The sequence below is a fragment of the Mesoplodon densirostris genome, chromosome 5 (genome assembly GCF_025265405.1).
Source record: "Mesoplodon densirostris isolate mMesDen1 chromosome 5, mMesDen1 primary haplotype, whole genome shotgun sequence".
NCBI lineage: Eukaryota > Metazoa > Chordata > Mammalia > Artiodactyla > Ziphiidae > Mesoplodon > Mesoplodon densirostris.
The window spans coordinates 78,139,740-78,164,303 of NC_082665.1; the positions used below are offsets into that span (position 1 = coordinate 78,139,740).

Consider the following 24,564-nt stretch of genomic DNA (forward strand, 5'->3'; position numbering starts at 1 on the left):
TCTGGGTGGATTTCAGAGCCAAACGACTGAATCACTCATTACTGCTCCTTTGTTCATCTGAAAGAAAGGCCACAGCTCAGCTGCTCAGACCACACACACGGGGGCAGCACCTGATGCTTGGCGACAGCGGGACCGACAGGAGGTATCTGGGCTCGGGCAACGTGGACGGCTTGACCAAGATGGACTTGGGCACCGTCACGGAGGTCGGCAGAGGCTTCGGCACATCCTGTCGGGGCTCTGCTGGGTGGGCGCTGCCTGGGCGGGCTGCCGAGGGAGCCGTGCCCGTGCTCGGCCTGCCTGGTGCAGTCCTGGGGTCTCGGCCGGACACCGTGACTGTGGTGAGCACTGCGCCGCCACCAGGGGCCGGGCAGGGGGCGCCTTCCAGGGCGGAGGGCTCGGGGTGGCCGTCGGCTGGAGGCACCGGGAGGGACTTTCCCTCCACATGGGCGCGAGCAGCGCGTTCCAGGTCTGGCTCCAAGGTGTTTTCAGGCAGAGTTTCTGGGGCCGCATCCTCGGCTGAGCTGAGAGCGGGCTCGGAGGCAGAGCTGTCACGCTTGGACCTCGAGTCCTCCTTCTTGGCAGAAGTTGACCACTCTCGTCTTTGCCGAGCTGGCTCCTCTTCCGACGATGGAACCTGACCTGGAGAGCAGAAGGCAGGCCTTCGTGAGAAGTCCCACACATCCGAGAGCAAAGCCTTCCCATGGGTAGACAGACGATCACTGCTTTAAAACAACCACACTGTAAAGGTAGGGGCTCACGTCCTAAGCTTGAAGAAACGATTCTAGCCTTTCCACTGTGGAACTTGGTTCGAATGCAGCCGTCCTGAGAAGGGTCTCCACAGTCTCCCCCCACATCGGCTCACCTGTGCAGATCTTACAGTTCCGGTCAAAGAGGTGCGTGTGGTGCTGCCCGGTCGTGTCCCGCAGCATGCCGCCGACAAGACCCAGCAGCGGTACCGCGCTCCTCTCGGGGGCCGCCCGCACCGATTCTTGCTGTTCCTAAAGCACAAGAAGCAGAGGAGGCCATCTCTTTCCCACCCCCTCTCCAAATTAGCAGCACCCACGGAAAAAACATCTCACGTGATGAAGAACCACTGAAAACAGAGGAAGAGGACTACTGAATACAAGTACTTGAGAAGCAATACAACGACACACACTTGTGTCAGCCCCGCGTCTTGCCCGGTAATTCAGGCACCTAACAACGTCTGGAACGGGATCATCTTTGTCAATTCTCGTGAGCACTGGAAATCCTAAACGCTTACATCACAATCTGATACGGGCAGAGAATCTTCCATATCGGGAATAGTTTCCGGTTTAACGGTCGGCTTCTTAGTCTCATTATGCAAGTTAGTTCCGGACTCCATCACCTAAGATGAAAAAGACAGACAAACGTGAACCCTTAGCCCTTCTTTCCCAAGGGGACTCTCTCATGCCAATAGGCTATTCATTCACTCTGGGGTGGGGTTGGGGGCGGCGTTGGTGTCAGGCTTCTGGCATCCGCAGCCGCCTCTCCCGTCGGCACACACAGGATTTGACGATCTCTCTTTCCACATGGAAAGCCCTTCGGAGACAAGTTCTTCTGGCTTCCTTCTCACAAGTTTTGCCAAAGAGATTTCTTCACGCAGAACACGATGGAAGAGCCCCTGTAAACAAACATCTCTTGTTCACTCGTTCAAAACCCTCTAAGATACTAGAGAGGATGTGGAGGTGGGCAGCAAGGCAAGCCCCTGCCCCGCGGCAGGACGAGGGCCCAGAGCCTCCCATCGATGCTTGGAGAACAAGGGCCCTGAATTCGGGCAGCTGATCTCCAGTATCCCACCGCACTAACCCTGCTACAAAGACCACTTCACAGAAAACACAATTGACTGAAGAAGGTACAGTGTTAGGGACAAAGGTAGAAGAAATCCCTTCTGCCAGCGGGTTAACAAGGCGAAATGGAAAGTCAGAGTATGTGCCCTGCTTCTAAACACAGGCAAGAGGTCAAGAGGCCGATCCAGACAGCGTGGGCCCCGGCAGGCACACAGGCGCGCAGGTGGCAAGAACCTCAGCTGGCGAGCGCCTGGCCCCACGGGAACAGCATGCCACGCACCCGCCGCCGCAGGGGGACCCAGTGCCCTAACCCAGGCCTGGGCAGCCCCTGGCCAGGACTGCCCCCATTCCTGACGGTCGGACACGCACCTGGGTGTTGGGGTCCTTGAGGTTGAACGTGAGGCTGCGGTACTTGCTCTGGTACCGACTGTCTGTGACTCGGAACAAGTTAAACATCTCCTTCTCGAGGTGCAGTGCAACTTTTCCTACTTCATTTTCTGTCATGATTAAGTCATCGCTGTCAGTGATTCTAGATGGAATGAAAAAAGCCCCACGGTAACTGCTGCACTTACCATGCCACATGGGATCTCAGCTCCCCAACCAGGGATGGAACCCCGGTGCCCCCTGCAGTGGAAGCGTGGAGTCTTAACCACTGGACGCCAGGGAAGTCCCACATGTGACATTTTTCTTAAACAGCAGGGCCATCGTGAAACCACCACCCTTTACGTGGAAAACTTTCCACTTTAACAGATAAGAAACAAAGTGGAACAGCCCACCTTTTCCACAAGATCTCCTTCAAGGAGCGTCGTACGTTTTGCCGAATTTGAGAATTTGGCTGTGACGAGGCGGGGCGCGCGGGGCCCAGGCGTCCCGGGGCTGGAGAGGCCAGGGGAACCCAGGTGGTCCCAGGCTTCCTGATGGCGCCCACCGAAGCAGCGGAGCTGGGGAACTTTCTGGAAGCAGACGTGGCAGCAACAGGTGCCAGCCTTGCCTGCTTGGCCGAGGGAGTGCTGCCCGAGGGGGAGGGGGCAGCCGAGAGCCACGGCCTCTTGGGGATGGTGCCCTTGAACCCCGGTGGCAACTTTTTGATGGCCGGTTTGGCTGCCGCCGCATTTGCAAAAGGAGGGGACTTCTTTGGAAGGAGACTTCTGGGCGAGGGTTGCTTGAGGCCCCCCGAGGAGCCTGGAGGAGCCACCTTCTTCGGCACCGCCGCCACCACCGCCTTGGCCTCTGCGCCTCTGTCCTCCTTCACGGCTGAAAGGAGAGGGGCCGCTTAGTGAGGCAGGGGTGCAGGGGACCCCGCATGTGCACCCGAAACCAGCAAAGCTAATAACCAGGCATCACTGTGAGACAGATTTAAAGAGGATTTTTAATTTAACTGTTAAATTCAGAAAAGGAGTGTAAACAGGGCTACCAGCAACATTTACGATACTGAATATACTTTGTTTCAGAGAGAAATGCTTTAGTATTAAAACTTTTACTTCAACCGAAACACCAGTAAGCTATAAAAGGCTTGATTTGAACCGTTAGCTTAGCTTGGAACTCCAAGGCCAAATTTCGCTGTATCAAGAGAAGGCATAGATTTCAAAGACCACTCGCATGGAGAGTCCCAGTGCAGTTTTTGGTGAACAGGAGCTTAGAAACTCTTTCCAGGGTGGATCAGACACATTCTCTTCGAATGCATATCCAAGCCCCACCTCGGGGGCCCTTGGGGCACTGGAAGGACTAGCGAGAGTCCACCCTGGGGTTAGGGGCTCACAGGTGCTCATCGTCCTCTTGGACAAGAGTCAACTGGACACGGTTAATAAATATATAGAATGTTGGCAGAAAACTGCAACATGGGGGGAGACCAGTGACTTTTACACTAGGAGCTCGGTGGCAGGAACGCCACCTGCGGTCATTCACGTTCCCATTCACACCCCTCTAGTAGCAGCTCGCTATTGGGTAAGACAGTAGGTTAGCACTTTTAATGCAAACAAGGGTTACAGCCCAAAGCTAAAATGAGAATCTTTATGCCAGTACTTCGCATGGACTGATTCCACTTAATCCTGTATCAGACCATCAGAATTACAGTCAGAGGCAAGCAAGGAGGTTCATCCTAAGACCAGTCCCTCGGTCTTAGGGGCGAGCGGCCCAGCAGACGTCCATGGGGAGCCGTGACGGAGAGCTGGAGCGTGTTCCCAGATGGCCCCGCTCAGGCCCACCGCCCAGAACGTCTGGGACACAGGGCAGAACGGGGTTGGGGGGGGGCAGGCAGGTCCAGGGAGCAAGCCAGGAGAGCACAGGGACACCACCTAGGGCAACGTCACACAGGACCGACGGAGAAGCCGCCTCCCCAGGCGCAGGCTTTTCTCAAACTACCCACAGCGCAATGAGCCCCCACATGCTAAACAGGAGACTTCGAGATGCTCTAGCAGCCTTCCGATTTTACGCAGGGGTTGAACACCCACCAATGCCAGTCAGCTGCCGGTGCTTCTTGCAACTGTCCTAGTGAAGCAGGGAGAAAATCTGAAGTCCGGGGACAGAGGTGAGACCCTGTCTACAAATAAGGCCTGACCCCACAAGAGCCCCCAAGGCGTTCACAGCCTACACCCTGCGTGACCATCCCGGCGAAGGGCCGAGCGCTGCCCTCAGGACTGCCTTCCTCCAGCACTGGTCAGGCCAGTTCAGCCACAGGTGTTAAAAGCCCAGGGACCGCAAGATTTTTCCATTTCATAGTACAGGTGAAATTACCTATTTTTAGAAACTTTGCAACAGCGCTACACACATCCAAAACTTAGAACCCTGTCAGAAGGACTTCATTGTCATCAAGCAACAATCCTGACTGCACATCTCCTATTTTCATCTCACAGAGCACCCCCCCAACCTTATGTCCCCTTGTCCACGGTGTCCCAATCACTGGCCCCACGTGTGCCGGCACCCCCGGGCTATGCTGTCCAGGCTTTCCCAAGACCACCCGCTCCCCGCTGAGCAGCACGCTTGTGCTCTACATCCACCCTGCTGGCTGTCACCCACGTCCCGTCAGCAAGTCACAGCTGTCTGACAAAGGAGGAACTGGCCACGTCATAGGAACTCAGAACTACGTTTCTACGTGTATTATTCATCAGCTCAAATCCATATTCCTAAGGCGCTACCATACCTCAGTACGTGGAAACTTATCTTTACCAGCTCAGCCTCGGCTAACGGGGTCCACAGCACCTCATCTAGGCGGGGGGTGGGGGGAGAGACTGCTAGAGCTGAAGTTAAATGAAATGGACAGAGGCCCCTCTTCTTGGGGGAAGGAACGAGAGTGGAGTGGAGTGGAGCGGGACGCGGTGCCAGCTGTGACTGCCAGCAGGGGATGAAGGAACAAACCCGTCAGGATTAAAATCGAGTCCTAAAACCAGCTCACTCACTGACTGTATACAAACTTTGCTGAGATTATTTTAGTAGCACACTTTTAAGCCACTCTAAAAAGCTGGCCTAAGGGGCTTCCAGAATTCTCAATGAGGCACCCATGATGGGGCCTCAAACAAATCTTATCATGTGACATTTACATTGTTTCAAGTGAGAATTCCTGTTGACTCCGAACACATTCACTCCCTAAGATCAACGCTCCTACTGGTCTAACCGGTGTTTTGTCTCATTCAGGGAAAACAGAAGCCAGGAGCTTAATTTTAGGACATTCACAGTACAGGTGATTAAAGTGACCTGCTATCCAAGAGTGGTAACGGCAAATGAACGTACTCTATTTTAAAAGCAGGGGATGGGGCCTCCCTGGTGGCGCAGTGGTTAAGAGTCCGCCTGCCGATGCAGGGGATACGGGTTCGTGCCCCGGTCTGGGAGGATCCCATATGCCGCGGAGCGGCTGGGCCCGTGAGCCATGGCCGCTGGGCCTGCGCATCCGGAGCCTGTGCTTCGCAACGGGAGAGGCCACAACAGTGAGAGGCCCACATACCGCAAAAAGAAAAAAAAAAAAAAAAGCAGGGGATGGCTTTCCTTAACCATTGTGCTGCTCTTCTAGAAGATTAGCTGCTTCTGGCTTTTAAAAGTCAACTTTCATTATCCCTCACCTGCGTCTCAGAGCGTATGTAAGTATGATTACATAAATAAAAAGTTGGTAAAATGTGGAAACTGGTGGACCCCAACAAGTCAGCTCTATCCCTCTTCTACTCTGAGGAAAAATGCTCAAAACCGAAAACAGTTGCATGTGGTCCCACCGTCAGCTGGATGCGGGTTAGCTGCTGCTGGAATGAATGGCAGTGACACCATGTCGTGCCAAAGCGACTGACAGCGACAGAAGCATTACTTCTGAGTAGAGCTAAAATCACATTTGCAAATGCTTCATCCAAATTCCCTTTTAACTGTACTGTGTGTATACATTCACAGAAGAGCAAGGCGTAACCAGCCGGCCTCGAAGCGCCAGTTCTAGAACAGGACAGCAGCCCCCCCCCCCCGGCAGAGTGGCTCCAGCAGTGGCCGGGCCCCCAGTGCTGCCGGCTCGAGGCAGGGTGACCACCTGCCCACGTGCCGGACAGAGACGGCCTCCTCGGAATGTACACCCAGTCTGGGCCATCCCGGGGGCTGCCGATGGGGCAAAGAGTGGCCCAAGTTCCAGGCCAGGTGCTGTCTCGGGGAGCAGATGCAGGAGGAAAGGCTGGCCGGTGGCCAGGCCACCGCCCCAGATGACGTCGTTTCTGCTGCGTCTGGCCATTGGTTTCTACTGGAAACGAGTTGTTTGTGGTGAAGCCCGGCAGGAACCAGGCAGGCCGGTGCGCTCAGGGACCAGCAACAATCTAATTGGCTAACTTCCCAGTAAGCATGAACCTGGGGGCCTTCCCACAGAGCAAGCTGGGCCGCGGTGCTATGGCATCGCTGGCCACTGGGTGGCACTGGTGGGCCTTCGAGGGGACAGGAGGAAAAGGGAGTGGAAGCTGTGTTACTGGGAGCAGCCAGTGCTGTGCAGCAGCACAAGGAACCGGCGCCTGGCGAGAGCCGAGTCGCACCGCACAGCACAGCATCACGCGGCCCCCGCCCAGTCACAGCTCAGGGACAGCCGTTGCCGGGGTGGGCCCTCACAGGGACCACTGAGAAACCCTGAGGGACGGTCACTGCTTTATACCTTTCGTCCTGCCCCAAAGAGGTGCCAAGTTACCCTAAAAATCCCCAGATATGAGGCTTTCAGTCACACTGACACGGTGGGGGGCAGGGGGGGAGACACTACTCAGAATGATTGGCTGTAAATGCCAAAGGAATCGAAGAGCTTCGGATGTGACCAGGTGCCAAGCAAGCCCACGTGGTGCAGGTCGGAGCATCCCCTCCCCCCCGCCATTCCCACAGGGCCCCAGATCCACCCAGGCTCAGTGGTGAGGCCGAGGCAGCTACCGCCACAAGGCCCGGGTAACGTAACGGGACCAGCCAGGGAGGGCTCAGAGGACACAGTGGACCAGCGGCAGGGGTTGGGGGGAGTGGACTCTGCTCACTGTGACATCAGTTCTAATTTCAGCTCAGCCTGACACGTGTACGAAGACGTTTCTCATTACAACTTTGTTTCTTGGCTGTCAAGACTTTAGTGTGAAAATTCAAGTAGCAAGAGAGAACCATTTTACTTTTGTGCCTTTGCTTAAATAGTTTGCAGTAAATTATTCCTGTAGAAGTTATGCTTACACAGAAACAGAGACAATCCCCACCGAAGACTTCGGAGGCCTGATCTCCATCTCTGGGGCCCTCACGCCAGCTGCCCTCCATCGCTAGGGGTCTGTATGTGGGTCCACAGACAAACTGCCATGATCTGGGGCTACACAAAGCTTGTCTAGATTGACTTTTTCTTACTCATGTGCAGTATTTGAGCGACTTACACCTCAAGAGAGGTGCACAGAACTGGCCGTAACAAGCTTGCAAAAAACCAAGTACGCCTCCGGAGGCAAATGGACCCTTCCTTCTTTTCAGAGTTTCACAGATTTTGAAAACCAAAACCCAATTCACGTTGGACTGGTAATATATGAAAAAAATGGTCACATCATCCTTCAGCACGAACCACGAGAAGGAAACGGGGCCGAGGCTGTGTGTGAGGCAGGCGTTCCACTCTCCTGTCTACGCCAACTGCACTGGCGGGGACTGGCCGCCAGACCTGACACTCAGCTGCAAGTAGAGCTGCTGCTTTCCCTCATCTCCAAAACCCGCCAACAGGCACTTTCACCACTTTGACAAGGTTCAACTTTAACTGTTATCTGTGCCTGCGCCATCTGCTACTTCAAGCAACATGATGGGGTCGAGGGTGTGATAAGACTCTGGGGCACAGAGCCCGCGGCACCTGCTGACCCCGGCGGGTTTAGCGGCCGTTACCTTTGTGCTCGTCTTGCTGTCGCCCCCAGGTGCATGGCAACGCCCCGACCTTCGTTGACAGAAATCAAAGTGGAAACCCTTCTTATCGATCTTCCAGCTTTACTTCTTTAACTTTCAGAAGGTAAGACTATGACTATGTGCACGGTGAGGTGCAACACGCAAAAAATCAAAAACATTACTTTACAGCTTCAAGTATACCTGAGACTCCTACACCGTGTGGGAGGGTTTACAGTTGCATCTTCAGAAAGATCCCATGGGACTCGATGCCACCTAAGGGACTCTGCCGCGGGACCCTCTGTGAATAGTGCCACAGGAGATGCAGAGCCCCAGAGGCCACATGAAGGCCAAAGGGCAGGTGAGGTGAGCAGGACCAACCCTGCTAGAAACTTCTACCCTGAACCCCCGCTAAAGCACAAGAACTAAGGGGGGCAGCCAGGATACATCTGAGGGTCTCTGTCAGAAAAAGTACATGTACATGCAAAACCTTCCCTGCACTAATTTTCTGAACAGTTGGCTATTAAAAAAAAAAACTGTAAAAAGTAAAACACTTAAAAATACAAGAGAATGCCAATGACCAAGAAAATTCCAGGCATTTGGATAACATTAAAAACAGCTGTCAAGGTAAACCCTTATCAGGACAAGTTTTGGTTCTCTCTCCAAATGGGGGGAGGAATTTGGTGAGATGTACAAGGCTGCTTTGTCCCCACTCACATTTTTTTGCCACTGCAGATCTGGAAGAGACAGAGAAAAACAGCTCGTGTAGCTGATAAAACATGCCTCTCCCACCGTTCCATTCCTACCAAACACCCCTTGGTCCAGGCAGCGCCCCCATCCTTGTCACCATGGGGACCTGTCTTCTCTTACTACCTGTGAAGCGTGCTCCCGGAACTCACACCACCGATCCCTGTGAAACCCGCACCCCCAGATCCACTTCGCCACAGCACAGGAACTGGACATGTGGCACACGGAGACCACCGGGCAACGCTTACGTCAGGGCAGGATGCTAACACATCAGTGGACCTGGGTGCACAGGTTCTGCCAGGGGTCCCCACTTCAATTCTCAAACCTACATGGAACTGCAGAAATCTGATTTTCTAGTCAAAATTTATTCAGGTCCCCAGAGTTTCAAGTCATCTCGGAGCCATTGAGGGAGCCCCAAACATGGGAACATGTACCTATGCCTAACACAATTCCACTTCCAAACCCTAAGCAACCAGGGCCACTTTAGAAGAACATCTTCAGCCCTCTTCGTGCCTGTGCCTGGACAGTAACGAGAGGCGATGAAGAGGAAATGAAGAGCAACCATGAGGAGGACTACGAGACACAGGGACCTGGGGGGAAATACAATGGCAACTGTTTCCCTAAGTTACACTGTTTTTGTTTTCAGAAACTCTGAAAAACAATTTAAAAAACTCATCAGAGAACAAGTGGGTGTTAATCCCATCACTGTGAGGACCTTAAGATCTACTGACTGCCCCACGAGAGAAGCAGGTCAGAGCCTCTGTGTAGCAAGGTCTTGCCCACGATGCTCATGCAAGGCTGCCCTGAACCCACAACCCAAGGCCAGTGCCAATGGCCTGGGAGAAGTGGGGTGGGGGCAGAGCACCTCCAGGGGCCGCACACTGGCTGCCTAAGGATCCACCCAAGACCTGACCCGAGTCCAGGGCAACATGGGAAACGCCCCCTCCGAAGAGCGGTCCCGGCATCACCTGCACCCAGAAACATATCACGCTCTGCAGCCAGGGAGGCGGGTGGGGGCGTGGTGGGGATGCAGGGCTCTGCTGAGTGTGTGCGGGGGGCCCCCTCCCATTGTGCCTGTGTGTGGGGACCCGCGGAAGGTCCACAGCCACTGCCACTGTCAAGTAATGGTTTGGGGAAGAGGCAGAGGCACAGCTGCTGCCCACCGAGGCTCAAGTCGGGTGTTTACCTTCGACCTTTTACACTCCTCCCAATCCTCTTTTGGGAAGATGACATTTCTGGGATAACAGAAAATGATCAGAAGCAACTAGCTCAACAGCATGTCCCTTATGCAGGCTACAAGCTGTGGCCATCCGTCCACGTACTTCTGAGACGTAAATGTGCTACAGTAATCGAGACAGTGTGGAACTGGCACAAAAACAGAAAGATAGATCAATGGAACAGGATAGAAAGCCCAGAGATAAACCCACGCACATATGGTCACCTTATCTTTGATAAAGGAGGCAGGAATGTACAGTGGAGAAAGGACAGCCTCTTCAGTAAGTGGTGCTGGGAAAACTGGACAGGTCCATGTAAAAGTATGACATTAGATCACTCCCTAACACCATACACAAAAATAAGCTCAAAATGGCCTAAAGACAGAAATGTAAGGCCAGAAACTATCAAACTCTTAGAGGAAAACATAGGCAGAACACTCTATGACATAAATCACAGCAAGATCCTTTTGGACCCACCTCCTACAGAAATGGAAATAAAAACAAAAATAACACATGGGACCTAATGAAACTTCAAAGCTTTTGCACAGCAAAGGAAACCATAAACAAGACCAAAACACAACCCTCAGAATGGGAGAAAATATTTGCAAATGAAGCAACTGACAAAGGATTCATCTCCAAAATTTATAAGCAGCTTATGCCGCTCAATAGCAAAAAAAGCAAACAAACAACCCAATCCAAAAATGGGCAGAAGACCTAAATAGACATTTCTCCAAAGAAGATATACAGACTGCCAACAAACACATGAAAGAATGCTCAACATCATTAATCATTAGAGACATGCACATCAAAACTACAATGAGATATCATCTCACACCAGTCAGAATGGCCATCATCCAAAAACCTAGAAACAATACATGCTGGAGAGGGTGTGGAGAAAAGGGAACACTCTTGCACTGCTGGTGGGAATGTGAATTGGTAGAGCCACTATGGGGAACAGTATGGAGGTTCCTTGAAAAACTACAAACAGAACTACCAGATGACCCAGCAATCCCACTACTGGGCATATACCCTGAGAAAACCATAATTCAAAAGGAGTCACGTACCAAAATGTTCATTGCAGCTCTATTTACAATAGCCCGGAGATGGAAACAACCTAAGTGTCCATCATCCAATGAATGGATAAAGAAGATGCGGCACATATATACCATGGAATACTACTCGGCCATAAAAAGAAACGAAATTGAGCTATTTGTCATGAGGTGGATGGACCTAGAGTCTGTCATACAGAGTGACATAAGTCAGAAAGAGAAAGACAAATACCGTATGCTAACACATAGATATGGAATTTAAGAAAAGAGAATGTCATGAAGAACCTAGGGGTAGAACAGGAATAAAGACACAGACCCACTTGAGAATGGACTTGAAGATATGGGGAGGGGGAAGGGTAAGCTGTGACAAGGCGAGAGAGAGGCATGGACACATATACACTACCGAACGTAAGGTAGATAGCTACTGGGAAGCAGCCACATAGCAAAGGGAGATCAGCTCCGTGCTCTGTGACCACCTAGAGGGGAGGGATAGGGAGGGTGGGAGGGAGGGAGACGCAAGAGGGAAGGGATATGGGAAGAGACGTATATGTATAACTGATTCGCTTTGTTATAAAGCAGAAACTAATTTAAAAAAATGTGCTGGGAAGGTGGTCAGTGAGGAGGTGATGTGCAGAGGAGGGGGCTGGGGCAGAGGGAAGAGAAACCCGGCCTGTGAGCAGAGCCACCACCTCCTTGAGGCCGGGCTCCCCGCCCCTCCACCCCAATCTTCCCTCAAAAACCGGGAAGTCAGAACTGGGGATAAGTAAGCACCCACCCCTTCCCCAAACCCCGCCAGCTTTCCTTTCTCACTGTGCGCCCTACATCTGACTCCACACTCCGAGCCTGGGGGCAGTCTCCCGATTCTGGTCGACAGAGATGGAAATCAACTGAATTGAGATCAGTCACCCAGGGTTTTGTGGCTACACCTCGGTTTCCCTTTCATTCTGTCACGTGCCTATAACCAACTGAGAACATTCAGCCCAGGATTCCAACATGACGGCTCCCCACCCATTCACAGCTGGGCGATGCTTATATTTAGGTCCACTCGTAACCCCTGTAGAGGCGCTACGGTGTAGAGGTGCTATAACTTGATGGATGTTTGCGACACGTTGTTAGCATGAAGTTCTTGGTTCAAACAACCTGAGGTGTACTGAGACTCATTTTAATACAGCAACTGGTTAATTCTATATTTAACCACTCACTCCAAAAATCCAAAAATAAATACACAAATAAATATGTATATAGACATATACACACACAGTATTGCTTGGCAGTTTACTTGCAACTCCATTTCTTAGGTCTTGGGTCATTTACATTCTCAAAATGCAGCTAGTTATGCAGTCTTCTAACCACACTACATCCACGAGGCCTTCCCTCAGGCCGCTGGCCTAAACAGCCGGCTGAGAGGAGGAAGCAGCACGTGGCTATAATCCTGGAATTTAGGGCCATTTAACCTCTTGTGCTTTTAAAACAAGTTGCAAGAGTATAAAAGATAGCATAAATAAAAACACAAAATGACCTTAATCATAGAAAAATCAGAATAAGATGCACCCCAGAACAATTTAAATTTCTAAAATTTAATTTTGGAGAATGAGCTGAGAAAAAGAAGAAAGAGAAAAGATTCAAGCTGCATGATCTCATCTGGGATTGCAAAGGTCTGTCTGAACTTGAAGCCTGGGTGGCATGACCCAGCAGTGCACGCCAAGACTCCTGGTCTGGGTGCTGCTCAGAGTGGAGAGACATTGTGCTCACTTACTTTCAAGCACGGGAAGCAGGGTAAACAGCCTTCAAGACTGGCATGTGTGTTTATGTTCTGTGTAGTATGTGAATTGGACATAAAAAAAATTCCGGTTCGGTCAAGAATAATATAACTCCTGCAAATCATGCTTCAGTTGAAAATCAGCTACAACACTACTGTGCTAATAGGAATAGGCTCCCACAATATACAAAGAAGTGAGGGTCACGTGTGCTGGGAGCAGACTGTGTGGAAAGGCCCCCGCGTGGAGAGCCCACGGCGGTGACGGCGCAGTGGTGAACACCTGGATGACGGCGGACCCTGAGTGCCGGGCAGCGCGCCCCCTTGTCAGATTCTGCTGAAGATACTACACATACTTACCAGAGCCTGGTAATAAAGAAAAGCGATTAAAGACATCAGTCGTCGGAGGTGAGACATTCAGCAACGGGGCTGGTACAGCTTTTTGGAAACACGGACAGGAAGTCCCGACAGACTAAGGATGGGCACGCGGGGCTCAGGAGGCCTCCTGGACTTGGGCAAGGGCTTTGATCTCCGCAGGTGCAGCAGAAAACACGGCTAGAACTCCTAGCTCTGGACAGGCCCGAGTGCACGGCCGTCCAGGAAGACCGGGAAGGGTCCAGAGCTCCCCCCCGGGTGATACATACATTTATACAACAGTGGCGGCCAGGGGGCGGCAGTCTTTTCTGGCTTTACTGCATTGTAATTGTGGTCGCTGGCCCACGACGGCGTGCTGCTCTCACAGGGCGGCTCCTTAGCGAGGACCTCACTCCTTGGAGGCACCACCACCACCTTCCTCGCTGTGTTCTCCTTCTTGTCTGGAGCCGGTCTCTTGTGCACAGAAGAGATTTTAATGCCTGCCTGGATAATCAGTAAAGCCCCAATCATGAACGAGGTCAGAAATTAACCTTTGCGCATTTCACTCTGCAGTGAGGGTCACGACTCAATCAGCTCCTGGACCATCCTAAGCCCAATGCACTGCATCTGCTCAGCAGAGGGCTTGGCTACTCCCCCACATCCAGCAGGCCCGCATCAACATCCGAACGATGAGAAGGTCCCTGACACAACAACCCGTCAACCTAGCATCCTGATGAGGCGCTAGGCCGCCACGATAACCGAGGGGCCGTGGAGTGAGGCAGTGAAGCAAGGCGGAGAGCACGGCAGACCGGGGCCCCGTGTGAGAACGCGCCCAAGCAGCACTGACAGGCAGGAGCTGCAGACACAACAGCACGTGGAGAAAGGACAGGCGTACAAACGACATCTCTGTACCCCACCAGGCACACAGTGCGGCGCCCCCAGAACCCACTGGCCACCCCGCAGCTGGCACGTCAATTCCCTGCACAGACTCCAGCAGGGACCACTCTCCTCCCAGCGGGGCTGGCGTGTGGGTGGAGAGCTATTCCACGCAGCAGCCGGTTCCCACGTTTCTATCAGTTAATCACTCGGCAGGAGGCGGAGAAGGAAAACATGAGAACACGTGCCTATTTGTCATTTCGACAAGAACACCGGTGGGCAAGGCGGAGGGCAGTGTGAAGGTGCCTGCATCCCGTCCGGGCCTGTGTGCCCTACACTCTCCAAATCAACCCACCGAGCCTGTAACCTCCAGACGCTCATGGTTTGAACTACACAAATGGTTGGTTTCAGTCAACTTACCTGAACGCTCCATTTCTGAAGAATGATTTTTTCCGGCTTTGTCTTGGGTTTCTCTTTAGGTTTTGGTTTCTCCTCTTTCCCTGCGCTCAGCAAGCGCATGGTGGCCGCGGCGTGTTTCCGGATACACTCGCTGCTGCAGTAGACAGAGTCGGGCTGCGCCACGCTCGAGCACCCGGGGCCAATGCATCTGGCGGCACCAGGAGCCTCTAGGACCTGCAGGATCAGACGTGGCTTCAGTGTACTCACCCACTAGGTGGGTATGGCACTTTGTAACATAACTATTTATGGTACCGAGATGACTGCTTTTAATCATGTATGAAAAAACTATGAATAAACATGTACCTTTGTTTATTCAAAACACACAAATCTACCTCCCCTGAGGAAGGCCCTCGGGTTCTTACCTGCCCTTCAGCCACGCAAGAAGGGCGGAACCCTAAGCGGACCCAGCGCTCACGCTGCGCACTTCTGAACACAATGGGGTTTCACACCACAAGTAGGTTCCCTTATCGGGCAAATGGGCAGGGATTTTACCAACGAATTAAGATCCCAAGTGAGAGGATTCCGAGTTAGTCCAAAGGGTCCAACTTCGTCAACTGAAAACCCTTCAAAGAGGAACTGAGCCTCCAGAAGAGAGAGGATTCCACTGCTGGCTCTGCTGAGAGGGCGCCCATGCCTAGGCTCGGCGGGCAAGGCTGGGAGACGACACCCAGGACACCCAGTTAACCGTGGCTCTCAGAAACAACAGATCACTTTTTGCTATCATCAGGCCACAAAAATCGCCCGGGATATAGTTTTCATGCTAAACCAAGTCAGAGCTTTTGGAAGTGGATCTTTCCCCAGCCGAGCCTCTGATACCTCAGGCCCCACAGACACCTGGAGGGCAGTCTTGTAAGACCCAGAGCAGAGGGGGCCCAGCTAAGCCAGGCCTGGATTTCGGAGCTAATAAATGTGTGTTGTTTAAGCTGCTGAACAAGTCTGTGGCTGCCTGCCGTGCAGTAGGAGCCTGGTTCACTACAAGGGCTGAACACAGCTGTCCATGATCACTAGAGCATGTTCTGATGGTCGAGACTAATAACATACATGAACATACCCCTCCAATGTACTGGAGCAAAATCTTAAATCTCAAATTATGCACTGAATTGTTTTTCCTCCACAGAATCCAAGTTTTACTCAGAGAAATACTTAAGTTTCTGGGTAGTCTCAAACACATCAGCAATCACAGGACGTTTCCTACTGACTTCCATTCCCATTCATTCTCTTCCTTACCAGTTCTCATCATACTTCCACTCGATGCCTCCTCATACGCCCATGACAGGTAAAATTTAAACGGTCCAGCCCTCGAGGCTACCTCAGTGCAAGGGGGAGACGGCGGGAAGCTAGGACACGGCCACCGCAAGGTCGTCTGCATGCCCAACACTGGCTAGAGCACGGGCTGTGGGGGCGGCATGGGCCCCCAATTCAAGGAAGGCCTGGGGTGAAAACATGCTCTGAGTAGGACGATCGTGAGAGCCTCAGACAGCTCTCAAGATGCACGGAATCCATGACAAAGAATCACGGCCCTTGGGCAGGAGACACGAGTGAACAGAGTTGGGAAAGGAGAAAACACAGCTGCACAAGCACTGGTGAGTGGGAGAACACCATAACAGAGCGCGTGCCAGCCGCAGCTGTCTTGTCAGCCTGGGGACCCGTGCGGGCACCACCGCTGGCCTTGGCATCTTGCTGCGAGGCAGGGACTAGACCACTGGTTCTCTCAAGGCGCTGACGGGTACTATAGGTGCACACGTGCCCCTGTGACTCAAAAATAATTTTGTTTCTTCACATATGTACTTCAAACTCCGGAGCCATTCATGAGAAAACTTAAGGGAAGACTTACAAAAGTGAGTCCACTTATGGAAAATGTTAAGTCAGTAATAACAGCATAGGAGATAGATATGATTAACAAACATAGAGAAAGAATAGACAGGCGTGCCAGCCTTAAGCAGGTGCATGGACCTGGGAGCTCGCAGAGCCCAGCCCCGCGCCCAATGCCACTCCTGGGAAAAGCTAACTTATCTCAGGAGACAAAACCTTCTGTCTTGATGTTTCTGCCAACGGCAGCTGAGGGCTCCACAGTCACCTCTACTGCTGACCTTGGGAGACAGGTACTTACGGGCTGGAATATCTTGAGTTTTTTCTTGCAACTTGGGTTTGCAGCTTTCTCAATTCTAACCTTAATTCCTTGGTCTTCATTCGATTTCTGCTCCACGATTCCTAGACTTGTACAGTCCATGCCGTCGGCATCTGCAGGTCTCGACCTCGAGTCCTGCGTGCCTGTGGTCTCGGAGCTGGGCTCGTCCTGCACTTGCAGGATGGTGCAGTTTGGGCAGATGTAATCCTGCCCGTTCCTTTCCAAGAGCCTCCCTCGAGCCTCAGAAATGCCCACACAGTCGCCATGAAACCATTCTTCACATCGGTCACAGCAAATCATAAACCTGGAATGATAAAATAAGGAATGGAGATTATTATTAGTATTACGAATGGAAAGTGAGAGACCAACTCAATTTTAAACACAAGTCAAATTTCAACATTCTATTATGCAAAAAACAAAAATATTACAGACACGTGGACAGAACAGAATAAAGAGCATCCACGTGCCCCTCTCAATTTTACTAACATTCAATCAAATTTGCTTCACCTTTTCTTTCAGGGGAGCACTCTGCCCTGGACACCACAGTTCTTGTCCACAGGAGGGCAGCCATGCCTTTACCCGCCCCCTCCCTGAGCTGCCCCAACGTCCACACCACAGCCCAGTCGCAGCCGGTCTGGAGCAGCGTCACCCAGCGAGCTCTCTGGGACAGCAGATCCTCTCTGGTCCAGGCCGCCCTGCCCGTGGCTGCTGGGACCGAGGCAGCCAATGTCCCACGCCAGCCCCCACCTCGGTGGAGGGTGTGGCTCTTGGCAGTGCCCACCCATGCCGTATTTGTTGTTGTTTTTTGACAATGACTTGCTCGTCTTTCCCAAGAGAACAAGTCCCTCATTCAGGCCACCCTGGGACTCTCTCAACTAAGACGAATGGAAAACCCTCTCTGGCACTTTCCACACCTCGGACTTCCCCCCGGAAGCCTGGGCAGCCACTTCATCCCCCCACGACCCACCTGCTGTTGTGAGGCTGGCGGCACAGGCAGTACAGGGCATTGGGGTCGTACACCTCACATGCGGGCTTGTGTCGGACTGCGTCTCCGGGTTCCTCTGCATTCCCCCCTGGGGCCGCCCTCCCTTCCAGCTGGCTCTCTCTGTCCATTTTCGCCACCTGGGACGCAGCCCCCAGGTCGGCCTCCGGCTCCCGCGGGATGGGCCGCGAACCCTCCATCGCATCGCCTGCCTCAGCATCCACGGTCTCCACCGGGTCCTCCTCCCGATGCTTCTTCTTCAGACGGTTCTGGATGCCCTTTGGGGGCCTGTCGGTGGGCTCCTGCTCGCGCTTTCTCCGCAGGCCATTCTGGAGTTCTTTCAAAGTCAAACCGTCACTGTGGCTATTGGAGGTGTCAATCTCGTCGCCACGCCCTCTGGCCTTTGCCGAGGAGGCCGTTCGTTCCTTAGCACCCGTGCAGCCAGACCTGGGACCGCTATTCCCGTCCGAGGTGCTCTCCATGCTCCCCTCGGAGGCGCTCTCCGCTTCTGTCACTGGACAGGACGCCGGCTCCGCTGAGGCCTCTAGGGACATGGAGGTGCCCCTCCGGCCCCGGCGCCGGACCGTGGTCAGGAACTCCTCCACCCGCTCCGTACGCTTCGGCTGCCTTCCGCTGCGACGCAGCGACGGGCTCTGCTGCTGCCCGGGCAGCAGCTCCAGGGCATCCACCTCCGCATCCCCGGCGCCCTCGCGCTTGCCGATGGTGCTCCTCCGGAACCTCCACGTCTTCCTGAACACTTTGCGGGTGGGCTTGATGGCCTTGGGCGCGTCCTCACCACTCGGGTCATCCTCCTCGTCCATACCTAACAGGGAAATGCAACCAAACCACGCCAGGCGTCAGCCAGGGCCGCGGTCCAGGCCCAGGACCGGCACCCACCAGCCACGAGAGTGCACCAGAAGGGGCACCACCCGCACGGAGGAAACCCAGACACAGTGAATCGCAACAATCCTCCACCTACAAAAACCGAAGGCTCTTCCTAAAGTGCACTGAGAGGATTCAAGGTGATCTCTGAAGAAAAGTGTAACAGTTACGGAGCTAATGTTCAGTAGAAAAACACAGCTAGCAAACCAAATCTGTGCATCAGTCAACTGCTGAGGACGAGGATTTGTACAAGAGGTAGCGGGGAAAGAGGAAGCGAGCAGCAGTGCTGCCAGGACAGGACAGGGTGGCGGGTGCCTCGGGCTCTCCCGCACAGAGACGCGGGGCCCACCTGGCTCTGCCCGCAGAGCTCGGTGGACAGAACGCCGTGCTGGCTCTGGGCCTAGTGCTTGGAAGCCCCGAGCTGCGTGTGAGACGTCTGACCACGTTGCTGGAGGGATCACGTGGAGATGGGGGATTCGGACCCTGAACACCCACACCCAGCCCCCGCTGAGCCCTGCCCAGATTCCCGAGCCACGACTGTGTTGACACAAGATGGGCCCATCCAGCTCTGCACGCAGGGTCTGCAGCAGCAGACGATCAGGACACTGAGAAAATTCTGACCCACGCAGCACCTGTGGTATTTCGTTCTTCTCTCCTCTTTCTAACAGACTGTTTAAATGGTCGTGTTTGTGAAAACTTCACTCCTGTTTAAAATGAAAAAGCCTGAAAAAGATAATATATACCTTGAGAATTTTTTCCCAAGCTGCGCGGGCTTCAATTACATTTAAATGCTAACAATGACTCAGGTTTTATGCCATGATCCATTCCAGGGGAAGGACTAGTACAGAATGGAAACCTTCAAACAGAAAACACACAAAATTAAAAATCACACGTAACTGAACTCTCTTTTTCGTTCCCACTAAGTATGGTCACCTCCCATTTCCATGTCCAGGTCTGCAACTCCCCCACCCTGGGCCTGGGCCCACACTCTCCCAGGCCACTTGGAAGCTTGCAGGAGTAGCTGTGACATCAGCACCTGTGCCACCAAGGACCACGCCACTGTCCTGGTCACCCAAGTCTTTCTGCAGGAAGGACTCTCCTCTACAAAACACAGTTCTCACCAGAGCCAACAAACAACGTCATCGTAAATGCACTAAAGAAACCACCCATGTAAAAATAAAGTAGTGCTCTGAATCAGATTCTTAACACACAATTAGACACTCTTCAAGAAATCTTGGGCTAAAGCTTAAACCACTGCAAACAAATACTAATGTCACATCAGTTTCTTTACATATAATGCCGCTTTTGAAATAGAAAACATGACATCAAAACTTAAAATTGTGTTGCTGGCGTTTAACACTATTGCCACGTTACCTGCCCCACACGGAAGCTTGGGCGCTTCTTCCGACTTCCCAGAAACAATGACAACCTGGCCGATGCAACTGCGGGGTCCAAGGGAAGCGCCAAGCCCCGAAACCCTGCTGCTGCCGGTCACTATTCACAGATTACAATGCAGATTATCTCGAGACAGTCACCACGGAGTAAGCTCCTAAAAGAAGACAACAAAACCGTTTAAAGATTTAAAGCAACTATAACTAAAATCATGTTTAAGAAAAAAAAGGCATGAAGCTTTCCAAACAATCTCTTATTTGAATGTACATTACATGACCCACAAAGACACTGGGCGAGTCGACAAACAATAGCCACAAAACAAAGTCCCCTGCTTCCTTAAGGACTTTTAAAGAAGGGAAGATACTTTGACTACACTCTGAAAGCAGGGGGCTGGAAAGGCCTCCGCTTGCGCACTGGTGGGGAGGAAGCTGGTGGGCAGAGGGCAGAGGCCTCAGTGGGAAGGAGGGTTTCAAAACTGATCATTGGTACCAGCTGCTTTCCAATTACAATCGTACTTTTAAGATGGACCCAGGTCAGTAAAAACCCAGAGACAGAGAGAAAGGAACAAAACATGAAAAGATGAACAAAAAAATTACACATGAAAGTCATTATTTAGAAACTCTTTTCTTTTTAAATCTATTTATTTAAGTTTTGGCTGTGTTGGTCTCTGTTGCTGTGCGTGGGTTTTCTCTAGTTGCAGTGAGCGGGGGCTACTCTTCGTTGTGGTGCGTGGGCTTCTCATTGCGGTGGCTGCTCTTGTTGTGGAGCACGGGCTCTAGGCGCATGGCTTCAGTAGTTATGGCACGCGGGCTCAGTAGTTGTGGCTCGTGGGCTCTAGAGCACAGGCTCAGTAGTTGTCGCACACGGGCTTAGTTGCTCTGCCGCATGTGGGATCTTAAGTTCCCTGACCAGGGATCAAACTCGTGTCCCCTGCCTCGGCAGGTGGATTCTTAACCACTGTGCCACCAGGGAAGCCCTAGAACACTATACCTATGTCATCCTTTGAGTTAAAAATCTAAGGAAGATTTCAGAGGACTAATGGGATGATGATTGAACATCACCGGGGTACAGCTCATCTATGTGTATTTACATATTTAAAGAACGTTTCTCCTCCTGTGCCCTCATTCAATCACGATACCTAGTTTGCTCCACAAATGTGTCTCTGTTTCTAGGTAAGTCCGCAGTGTTAACATTTTAACACATTTTGCTTTCTAGACCCAGGACTCCCTGCCCGCAACTCACCTCTTCCTCACCTCACACCAACTGCCTCCCCTGTAACTGTGGTCTCCTTGGGTGACCTCAGAGCCAACATTCCGTCCCACCTCCTTTTAAAGAGATAGCGACCATATCACTCTGGTCACCCCCGGCCCCCCATGGCCACAACCTCTCTCACATACGGTCAACCCATCTCAAAATGAGAAACTTCTCAGGAGAAACTGTTCAAAACAGTGAACATTTATAAAAGCAGAGAAATTACGATGGTCTCACAGGAATTAAAACGTTTTTAAGGTTTGTGTTCATCTAAACCACCCACCCAAGAAAAAACCCATGCCTCTGGATTTGACTTCTGAATCGTCAGAAAAGGAAAATCCAGCTATTTCTGTTAAGTGGAATGAAGTACTTTATTCAGAAGAGATCATATCATTTTAGATCATCTGGTTCGTTTTGGTTCTTTTTTCTGATTTTACATTTGCAAGATCGCTTTCATAATTTCTTCCCAGAAATTCTAAGGGAAAATTTCACGTCACGAAACAAAAACAAACCCCTGTGATCAAGGCAAAAGTTAAAAGAGAAGAATTGTGTTATGTTCCTAACACAACTTAAAATGTGGGTCCACACACAACAGCAGGTCACCAAACGGTGGTCGCACCGTACTACTAACAACTTTTCCCCAGAGGAAAAGAACGGTGGGCGGTCATCCCTGAAACTGGGAAAAAGAAAACCTGGAGGCGAACATGATGCACTGAGATAGTTTTGTATCTTTACATTTCTAAGTGCAAATGTCCTCTCAGCTGAAAACGGCTCCACTTCCTAAGCAGACCTAGGAATACCAACACGAAACCTTAGGTTCCCCAAGGCCACCCAAGGGCAGGAAGCAGCCCACCACCTCCCAGGCAGCTCTCCAACGTTTTGCTGTCAAGGTCCCTTTATACCCTTAAAACCTGAGGACCCCAAAGAGCGGTTGCTCATGTGGGATATGTATTTCCAAAATTAAACCTGAGAAAGGCTTTCAGAATTGTGGATGTTCCCTGATACCACATCAAACCTCGACGGGCCGCAGTTCCACGAAAACCACTTGTGACACGAATCTGCAACCACAGCCATGAATGCTCCGCACCTTCCTGCGTCGTAACGCACTCTGAAAACATCTTTTGCCTATGTGCACGGTGGCCAGTTGGACACATGCAGAGTCCACACGCTGGCACATTTCATTAGACGACATGAGACGCATCTCTTAATGTGAGCGCCCATCTCCTGAAATGTCTTTCATTACTGGGAAGCCATCAAGCTCAGGGTGGCAGATAAAAGCTTTTCCAAATGCTAATTTTCCTTTAACACCGGAATTTTGTCATCAGTAACAAATATAGTCAGTTGATTTCCTCGAGTCTCACACTGTGCATCTTCGAGAGAACGCCTGACACACACCACCTGAAAAATGCAGTCCATCGGCACTGCTCTGCGGCCCCTGGCTGCGGGCGCCTCTGGCCCCTCAGGGGCACTACCAGGAACCTCTGTGCCAGCAGTGCGAACGCCGACCCGGCAGGGCTGGCTCACGAGGCCGACTGTGACCCTGGACAGGGCTTCTGAGCTCTTAGCCTCCAAAGGGTTTCAAAACACACCATTTCCGGTAGCTCAAGAACATTCTGGATACACGCCAAGCACTCACACGAATCCGCACTCCAGTGTCAGAGGAGAGGAAACATTTGCTTCCACAAAACTGTTCTAAAGCCCCACTTCGTTTTCCCTTCAGACTATACAACCCTTGGAAAACGTTAAGCTGCCAGAAGTGATTTTCTTTCGAGCAAAACCCAAAATACGCTCCCCAAACAAACAACGTGGGTGCTGCCCGACTCTACAAGCACGTAAATCTGAAGGCTCCACTACTACAAAGCTCGCCACAGGTAAGTAACCGCATCTTACCCATCTGAAGATGCTTAGTTCTATGGACTGGAGACTCATTTCTCTGAGATACTTTAAAACGTAATATAGAACCACAATGAAGCTCCTATTTTCACAGCACAACAAACACGAGAAAACAGTTGCGGCTTCTCAAAAACATAACACACAAGCGTGCACCTGCCCTGCCCACCTAGCGGCAAAACAAGGTGGTCCTCCGAATCTCACACCCCGAAACAACATTCAAAGCTAACAATTTTAATTTTGAAACAATTCTAACCTGCGGGTCACAAATTATATCCAGTGCTACAACAGAACCTCATTATTTCGGTCACAAATTATATCCAATGCTACAACGTAACCTCATGATTTCGGACTCTGCTAACTCAACTTATGGTTCTAACAGGCTGGGCCAAAGTTCACAGTTACTGATATTTCACGTTAAGAGTCTTCCGTCTCAGGACGAATCCTTTGCTGGGGATGAGGAGGGATTGAGAAGGTGCTGAAAGTTCTATGAAGTACTGAAAACAGCAAGCTTTCACAATTTCACAAGCCTCTTGCACAATTCCGTTTTTATTAATGGGACAGTCACTAAAGAGGCCACACCCAGGAATTTGAGAGGACATGTGACATCCTGCCGCCCTGGCAGCGGTCCCCCTCAGCGACCCCACGCTCATCCTGACTCGACTGCCCTAGTGGCACTGCAGTCCTTTACGTGGCCAATCCAAAGTCTGCTGCTTGCCAAATAACACTGTCATTCAAATTCCACTGAAGCAAAAGGACCCACAGCACGATAAGCTTCTCAAGCGGTAACTACAGAGAGAAATCTAGGAACCACCTGCTGTTCAAAACTTCTTAGGTGTTTTTGCCTCACAGGTCTGTGCAGACAAAAAGTCAAACTTGTTGCTGAAAAGCTCGCCACGACTGGTGCCTCGGCAAAGCTCTGGTGAGGCCGGGACCCCAGCTCCCCCTTGGCGGGCGGGCAGCGGGCACTCTGGTTTCTCTCTATCCACTTCCTAGTGAAAACACAGGCTTGTGACCTCGGTGGGCAGCTCTCCAAAAGCGCTTCAGGAACAACCAGCAGAGCCACCTGAATGCGTCCAGGGTAAGGTGGAGGCAACGAGGCTTTCCCTGTCCTCTACGGAACCGCTTGCTACCTTGGATGGACTCCTGCTGGGGTCTGCACGTTTGTGTCCCCGGAGCCCTCCTGAATGGGATATCTGCCCTGGAAAAGAGGCCCCAGAGCCCACCTGGCCCTGCCACCGGGACCCAACTGCCCCGGCATCTTGACCTCGGGCCTCCCGCCTTCAGAGCTGCAAGAAATCAAGTCCACTGTGTCAAAGCTCCTAGCCTGTGGTCCTTGCCACGGCAGCCCGAGTGCACTGAGGCAGCTCCCTCTTGTCTCTCAAGGAACAAGAAGACATGGCTTCAAACACTGGCAAGGGACTCTCTGAATCCTACACCCTGGGGGTTGGTGCTTGT

General features: G+C 51.9%; 2 protein-coding genes across 2 annotated transcripts in view; both read right to left on the reverse strand.

Annotated features, from left to right (window-relative positions):
• LOC132490653 (death-inducer obliterator 1-like) overlaps positions 1–19,403 on the reverse strand; it is a 31,047-nt gene extending 11,644 nt beyond the window's left edge. The window contains 11 exon segments of the mRNA XM_060099049.1: positions 111–639; positions 863–998; positions 1,262–1,366; positions 1,526–1,642; positions 2,178–2,337; positions 2,585–3,062; positions 13,537–13,750; positions 14,543–14,755; positions 16,692–17,013; positions 17,677–18,514; positions 19,317–19,403. Of these exon segments, the coding sequence (XP_059955032.1) occupies positions 111–639; positions 863–998; positions 1,262–1,366; positions 1,526–1,642; positions 2,178–2,337; positions 2,585–3,062; positions 13,537–13,750; positions 14,543–14,755; positions 16,692–17,013; positions 17,677–18,512 (3,110 nt within the window). The 5' untranslated portion in view covers positions 18,513–18,514; positions 19,317–19,403.
• A 632-nt stretch (positions 19,404–20,035) lies between these two features.
• LOC132490471 (transcription factor-like 5 protein) overlaps positions 20,036–24,564 on the reverse strand; it is a 38,422-nt gene continuing 33,893 nt past the window's right edge. The window contains 1 exon segment of the mRNA XM_060098819.1: positions 20,036–20,122. Within this exon segment, the coding sequence (XP_059954802.1) occupies positions 20,068–20,122 (55 nt within the window). The 3' untranslated portion in view covers positions 20,036–20,067.